This window comes from Cyprinodon variegatus, unplaced genomic scaffold, assembly GCF_000732505.1.
Source record: "Cyprinodon variegatus isolate N-32 unplaced genomic scaffold, C_variegatus-1.0 Scaffold355, whole genome shotgun sequence".
In the NCBI taxonomy this organism is placed as follows: domain Eukaryota; kingdom Metazoa; phylum Chordata; class Actinopteri; order Cyprinodontiformes; family Cyprinodontidae; genus Cyprinodon; species Cyprinodon variegatus.
In genome coordinates this window covers 89507-97208 of record NW_015150808.1, presented here as the reverse complement: position 1 = coordinate 97208, position 7702 = coordinate 89507, and the positions used below count along the sequence as shown (strand labels likewise).

Below are 7702 nucleotides of genomic sequence, written 5' to 3'. Positions count from 1 at the left end.
AACTTTTCCAAGTTGTCAGATATTCTTCTACAGGGCTTTGACTTGGCCATCCTAATTAGTGAATGTACTTTGATCTAAACCTTCTCCCTGTAGCTCTATTTCCACCTAAACTGTGAACCTCTGCAGTTCCTCCACTGTTTCCATGATTTACTCCCTAAACCATCTCTCCTTAATCGCTCTACTAGTTAGATGGATGGTTATCTCTAAGGGTAGCTGTTGTTTCACTCTCTTCATTCACTCTTAAAAGAAAATGAACCTCTAACTTAAATGCATTGCTTCAATTGGTAACAAGTAATTGAATCAAGTGTATTCAACTTCATCTATTAAGCTTATAGGTTGAAAACTTAAATACACCAAGATGGGCAAACTTAAATGAATTGTTTGTTTTTTTTAAATGTATTTTTATGAAGAATATTTCATTAAAAAACATCCTTGATATTCTAAAGGTATATTTGATTTATTTAATTTTACATATGGAAATGTTTCAGAATTATTCTGTCAAGTTTGGTGTAAGTTAGTTGAGGACCCAAATGCAGAGATGAGGAGGCAGAGAAGATTTCTAGCAAATTTCATTTAGATGTAGATGGTAACAAAAGCACAAATCCGGGAATAATAAACAGGTTACCATAAAACTAGGAGATGCCAGAGAGAAACATACATGAGGAATGAAGTAAAGAAATGAACACAAAATGGAAAAGAAGCAAATAAGCAATAAATGCAGAATGACAAATCAACTGTAACTGAAAACTCACAAAAATCTCATCAAATCCACAGAGGACAGAATCATGACATACTCCATCACATTGTACAGATACTGTATGGTTTTTTAAATTTGGAATCATTTGTTAAAATGTCTAACTGTAACCTCAAGTTTCAGTCTAGTTGTCGACCAGTTAATCATTGTTTCCTGTTGTCTTTACTGTGGAGTGGGAGCTGTCTCAGCATAGCGAAATGGGTCGTAAAGATCACGTTTGAAATCATAAGGGTCAAAATAAGTAGAAGGGATATTCTTTTTATCTACATTTGTAATAAATTGGACTGTCCCTTCGTCTGTTGTGTCTTTATCTGGTTCAAGGTTGTCTTCTAATGGTGCTGTTGGTGATGAAGCTTCCTGTACAGGACCGGGAGGCTGGTCGATGAGACAGTCTGGATCCCAGTACGGGTCACACTCATTCTCCATCTCTCTCATGGCGACTGGTGGAGGGGCAGGTGGGTAAACCTTTCCAAGAGCAGGGGGAGCTGGCATTGGTGCAGCAGAAGCTTTAATCCTCTTTTCTTTCTGAGCCCTGCAGGCGGGGTTGAGTCTGGGGTCACACAGTATGGGGACAGCTCCCGTTGGCAGGTAGACAACATGAGGTTTGCACAGAGGGTCCTTAGGGTTGCACAGATAGATCTCCTCAAGTTGGTCTGGTGTGGGAGTCGGGGTGGTGGGAGGTGCAGGGGGATGAGTTGTTGTAGGTGGTTCTTCAGTGCTGGTTAGTAAACCAATTCTGTTTTGGTAGTGGGAGGCGTCTGGGCCATTGGTCAGCTCCAGGTGACGCATCTGCTGATACAACATCCTGATCCGATCAATCTCATAAAGCTGATGGAGAAACGGACAGGAGGGACATTAGAGGAGAAAACACATGGATGACCCCTGAAAAAATGTATCAGACTAATATGTGTAGAGGATCTCTAACTTACACCCTCAATGTGTCCTATGCTGTTGTAGAGGCGGTAGTAGGACTGAAAGTCAGGGTCACGTCGATACCATTTTGGATCAACGTTCCTCTTGGATCGAGGTTCGGTCAAGAAATCATTTGCTTCAGCAGAACCAATCCTGACAGGATTTTCTGTGGGGGATGTAAAAGATTTGTTCAGATTAGGGATGGAAAGCAAACACACTGCACCTTTAGCTGGAATTTAGAACTTAGACTTTATTGTCTAAGTAAACTTTGATGCCTGCAATTTTCAACATTGAACAATGTCTTACAACAGTGAAATGATAAATGACCATTTATAAAGTACAGCAGTGATGTAGAAGTATCCTACTGCATTTTTTAAAGATTACTCTATTACAAATTAATATAATCCCAATTAAAAATAATAAGAGGTGAAATACCATCAGGCCTTTTTATTTTAAGCAGAGATGTTGCTCCTAGGAAACCTAAAGGAGAAAAGGAACCAAAAAAATAAAAATACAATGATATAGAACTATCTTTTAAGCAGTGTAAAAAGAATAAAATACTTGACAGATAATAAAAGCAGTATGATTTGTTTTTCTTTCATGCATAAAAAAAACTTTAACATACATTTAATGTGAAATTATAAATGATTCTAACAATGTATTGACTGACCTGGCATCAACAGCAGACAGCACAGTGCTCTTAACAAGGAAGCTGGGGAAAACATCACTGACATCTGGAATAACATGATCAGATACAGTGAGGTTTGCTGTTTATGCATTTTGTTGCATCACAGCTGTAGTTGAATGTTTCTATTACAAAATACCAGATTTTTATTTTTATTTTTTTGTAAAGACCATAAATGTTTGGTTTTTTTAAATTGTTATAAGTCCCAGCAAGTACTAGGATTTTCTGCCTTAGCTTCAGCAAAATAAAAATCAAATATTTCAACACTGTACAAGTAATCTGCTTACCTGTTCCCACATCATCATGGTTCTGATCTTGTCCCCAGCTTTACATCACATCCATATGAAGTGCTGAGGAAAGTCTTGAGGCCCTCTGATTGGATGACTTTCCCAGGCCAGAGGGCTGAAACTCCACCCATTCTGCATTTTCTCTTCAAATGTGGGGAAACTCGTTAGTACAGAGCATTTCAAGCATCTGTTTATTACTAACTTCAAACAAAATTGGACGCCTCGTAAAGAAAGAGTGCTGTTACAGCAGAACGACCACCTGCTGCAAAGAGAGTTCAGCTTCTTTGTTGCCCCTTCCTTTGCACAACTTACTAAAAGAGTCACTCAAGGTAGAGTTTGTGCCAAAAAAAATCTAAATATGTTGATTTACGTAAAACAAAAAGGGGGGGGGGGGGGCTTTAAATTTTTTTAAATGTGTCCTGCTTTCTGATTTGCTTCAGAAGCTTGCCTGTGACAAATAAAAATTATCACCCTACGATTAAACAGCTGGAAATGGCTTTTTAACTGTGGTTACAAAGCTGAGTCAACTATTGTTTAGGCTTCTCAGAAAAATGCTGGAATTATGTGACGGCTTGTTCAAACATCAAACCAAGGTAACACAATCTGGTAAATGTTGTCCAGAGACCCTGAGCAGCTTATTTAAACAGAAACGTGTTTAAATAGAAATATAAAAAGTTGTGCTTCACTTTTTGGTAGAAGGATTGTGATACTGCACACGAATTCTAGGATTTTCAATTATAACGGTAGAGATTATGAAGGCTTTAGGAGTTTTTTCAGAAAATATTAGTGAACAAATGAGAACACAGCACACAGATGAGGGATAATACTTAAAAGAAGGTTTAAATTGATGGGTTATAAAAAAATCCTTAGCGTTGAACATATCACAGAGAGAACAGCCATCTGAAAATAGCTGATGGAACTGCAAACCTAGGAATTACGAGCTTTATAAAAAGTGTTTGTAAAACAGTGTTCAATTTCAATTCTGTTTCTTTATTAGCGCCTATTAGAACACATGTCATCTCAAGGCACTTTACAGAGACAATTCAACCCTATCATAGAGTCAGATTGATTTAAACATTTATATCATTTCTATCATTCTACCATTTGTTTTTAAACCTACTGTGTGTAACGAACCTAGTGAATTATTATTATTTGTTGTTTTACGCACAAACTAGAACAAAAATTTGTCTGGGTCGTGAGGTGGGGCGGCGTGCTTGGATGTAGGTAGTGGAGGGACGGAGGAAGCTCTGTGTGGTGGGTGTTGCTGGGGGTGTGCAGGGCGGGTGGTCATCCCACGTGGATTGTTTTCTTGTGGTTGGGTTGTGCGGGGGGCTCTGTGGGTGGTTGCGGACTATACCCTGTGTGGAAGGGTGCATTTGTGTGTCGGGGCACGTCATGAGGGTCTCGGGGGTCCATGCACGATTGCAGTGGGGTTTGGTGACCATGGTACTTTGTGATTTGGTTTGTGGTTGTTTGTGTACCGGAGTTGCTTTGGCAAGTCTTTTGCTGTGCATGTGTGGATCTTGTGTGCTTGCATGGGTCGTACTGTATGTGTGTGTGTGGAGCTTGTACTGTGTATGTGGATTTTTTTTATGCTTGCCTGGATTGTGCTGTGTGTTTGTGGAGCTTGTTCTGTGCATGGGTGAATCACATGTGTGTGTCTTTGAAAATTGAGACTGATTTAGCTCCATACATGATCTATATTACCATTGTTTTCAAATCTGTTTTAAAGTCACTTTAAACCACAGTTTCTGTAACGAAAAGTACCCTCTGAAGCACTTAATGAGGAGGACGTTATCACATATGGATGATAATGTAGCGTCTGTATCTGCGCCATTTGGAAATCTCTTATGGTAATCATAGAAGGAATTTCTTTCTTCACAGAGAAATATCTTTTTAATGGGAATATGTTCAGCAGATGTGCAGCCGCTTGTTGAAAGAAGTTCAGTTTAATGGAAGTGATCAAAGGAAGGTAGAAGAGATTTCTTCTTGTCCGCATAAATCAGAATTATGAAACCGCTGTCCTACTGGTTTCAAGAGAAGTAACATCAAATCTTAGTGAAGAGGACCAATCAAAGCTCAAGCAGAGTCAGCAGCCAGACCGCAGACTCAGCTGCAATAAGCCCAGTGATAGCATGGTAAAATGTTTTGTTATATTCATATAAAGCATCTGTCTTCATCTGTCTGATACAAATGAAAGTAAGAATGTTTAACCATAGGTGTTATCTGAGTATTTGAACTTCCCTCTTGACCACATGCTCAATATTAGAAATGTGACTAACTTGAAGTGGACAAGTAGTGTTTAAATGGTGTTACATTTGGGTCAACCAACTAATTCTTTGAAAGCTACATCACTGGGATATAGAGAAACCCTCATGAGTAAACATGGACTAAAGATGCAGAGACAAGTGTAACTTTTTCTATCACTGCATGGTCTGTGGCTGTAAAATATTTTTATGAAAGTCTAGTTTTTCTGAGAAATACAAGTGTTGATGCCACTGGGCAATGCAGGGACAATTCCAGTCACTTTTAGGGTTTTTAAATACAGTCCTTAAAGTTAAAATGCCTTTCGCTGGTCGTGTAGAGATTTATATCCAGTGTTGGTTAATAACACAGAGCTTTTCTTCAAGACACTTCTGACATTTTCCCCCTTACAGGGTGATCACCATACAAATCTTCTGAGCGCTACCATTGTCTTATGTGGACATGTTTGCTGTGGATTGACAGCACAGTTCCTTTCATCTACAATCTCAAAATATGACAACTTTTTGAAAGGTTGCAGCTTATTGAACTAAATACATCCAAGTTGCTTCAAAACTAAATTTTATTATTGTGATTAAAAGAAACTTCTCAATCTAATTATCCCTAGAAAATTTATAAAATGATTTTCTTTTGATTCCAGCATCTCTGCTTTAATCAGGTTTTCTTCTTCAATTTTACACATAAACTTAGAATACCTATTTTCATCCACAAGCTTGAAGATGACTGAAACTGGAAAATATTTTATAGAAATTACAGTATTTGACCTTTGAAAGGACCTTCTATGATTTTGGCGTGTTTGACAAAAAGCGACAGACCCCACTCCTTCATCTCTGGACCAGTGGCTGTGTGGCCTTCTCCTTGATTATGCTGAGTCCAGCTCCAGTCAGTGCATGGGATGCTGTTTGTAATGAGAAATTTAAACAGGGAACATCAGTGAAGCATGACAGGAATGTGTTTCCATTGGATGGGCTCCGTGCAAAAAAACAGAATAATAATATGAAAAGACAGAGATGAGTCCAAATGGAGAGCTCACTCTGGCCAAAGCGGAAGACTAATGTTATTGTACATTTGCTCTCACTCTGCCAGTCATAATTGGTTCTTGTTCTTCCTACCAGTTCCCCCCCTTCTGTCTCCCACTGCTTCTCCATACTCTGTTTGCTCATGTGGACAGTGTCCCCTGCCTCTCACTTCTGGCTGTGTCATCGGCTCTGAGTCTAAAGTTGGAGCGCCCACCAGGTTCCCCCAGGGTGGGAGGGAACAGGACGTTGAGTGAAAAATGCTTTAGCAGCTTTGCCTCGTCTGTTCCTGTGTGGCTGAGACACCATCCTGGAGAGAAATATCAGCTGTAGCTTCTTTTTTTTGTGGCTCTGCTGTGATGAAGGGAAGTCTTTGCCTGTGTGATCCCTAACCCTCTATGAGGAGCTTTCTCAATAAAAGCTCTGGGGTCCTCTGAAGGGCCCCTCTCTGCTCTTTTATTATCACAGCCATTAAACCCCTGCAATGGATATATTCCCTTAAAATGAACAGCTATATTCTGGAACAAACTCTACCAGGTTAGCTCCAGTTATTTTCTTAAAAATACCAAGCATGACTGATCTAAAGGAGAATTATATCTACCGTAGTTTTTATTCTTTGACGGTTGTATGATGTGAACTGTCTGTATTTAAAACAGTGTTTAAGAGATGCAAAGTTACAAATAAGTAAGGAATGCAAACACAAAAACAGGCTTGCAAACAGAAAAATTAGTCTATCAAATAAAAAAATAGACTAACAACAAAAACATACCAACAAGTAGCAAAAACAACTGGAAGTTAGGAAGCTGCAAAGTAGCTGAGCATAATGGAAAAGCTCCAGACCACTAAGGGGAGATCATCAACTGATATGCAACCATTGCATGGACCTTACTATGAATTGTCTACGGACCAGATCCACCTCAAAAACATAAATGGGATGCCTACACAGGATATATTTCAGGTAAAGAAAGAAAAAGCTAAGTTAACCTTAATGTCTTCTTTAAACAGTTAATCTGAGCATCATATTTATGTCTTCACAGGGGGTCTGGTTCCATATGTGTTGGTGATGGTCTCCCCCCAGTAGTGTGGAGCAACTCTGTGGTCTGGAGCTGGTTTGCCGCTTTTCTCAACTTGCAGTTGTTTTTGCTACTTACAGCGTTTTTCCAAAAACAGAGTAGCAAAGTAGAGTTGCTTATCTCTATTTTCTGCGTTTGCACATGGCATGCAATTAGTGTTTTAGTCTAATCTTTGTGTTTGCTAGCCTAGGATTTTTTTGCAGTACTTTTTGTAACTGTAGCCTATTTATGTACCTGCAGTGCATTTGCACCTCTTATGGCCACCATCATTTAGAGCAGCCCATTAGAAATGATAGACAAACCACTCTCTCTTTCTTTGAGGCAAAAACTTTTCAGAATCAAGTGTATCCTTATATCATCCTAATTGTACATTCCCTCTAAACTGAGCAGCCAATATTTAAACAACAAAAACTGAAAAGCTGAAAAACACTTTTGTTAGTTTCTTGTTTTGATAAACTGAATCGTGAATGCTATGTGTGTGTGTTGGGATCATGGGTGTTTAAAGTCCCCAAAACAGCGTGTGCTGATTTTTCTTCCTTTTTTGAATTCTTTTAACTGATTTTGTCATTTAAATGTGAACTGAAATAGGATAAGAAATGGACTTACTAGTTGCTACGCATCTGAAGAGCACAGGTTAAATGACCACGTTCTTACTGGTTTAGGGTCCATTTTTAGATTTTTGTCCAAAAGGGAGAACTTAATCCAGCCATCAG

The 7702-nt window shown here is 38.9% G+C and overlaps 1 protein-coding gene across 1 annotated transcript; it reads right to left on the bottom strand.

Moving 5' to 3' along the window:
* Window positions 1-601: 601 nt before the first annotated feature.
* LOC107091859 lies at window positions 602-4083 on the bottom strand. The gene is made up of 4 exons (XM_015386034.1): window positions 3853-4083; window positions 2337-2400; window positions 1684-1832; window positions 602-1582 (listed from the first exon to the last, which is right to left on the bottom strand). The coding sequence occupies exons 1-4, from the start codon at window positions 4081-4083 to the stop codon at window positions 917-919; spliced, it is 1110 nt and encodes a 369-aa protein (XP_015241520.1). The 3' UTR covers window positions 602-916.
* Between the last annotated feature and the right edge of the window lie 3619 nt (window positions 4084-7702).

Excerpts from the sequence above, each read along its gene's own strand:
- LOC107091859 (XM_015386034.1), bottom strand. The coding sequence starts at position 4,083 with ATGGTCACCAAACCCCACTGCAATCGTGCATGGACCCCCGAGACCCTC. Across the intron at positions 1,833-2,336 it reads CTGTCTGCTGTTGATGCCAG|AAAATCCTGTCAGGATTGGT; the intron begins GTCAGTCAATAC and ends CATCCCCCACAG. Across the intron at positions 1,583-1,683 it reads GCATAGGACACATTGAGGGT|CTTTATGAGATTGATCGGAT; the intron begins GTAAGTTAGAGA and ends TTTCTCCATCAG.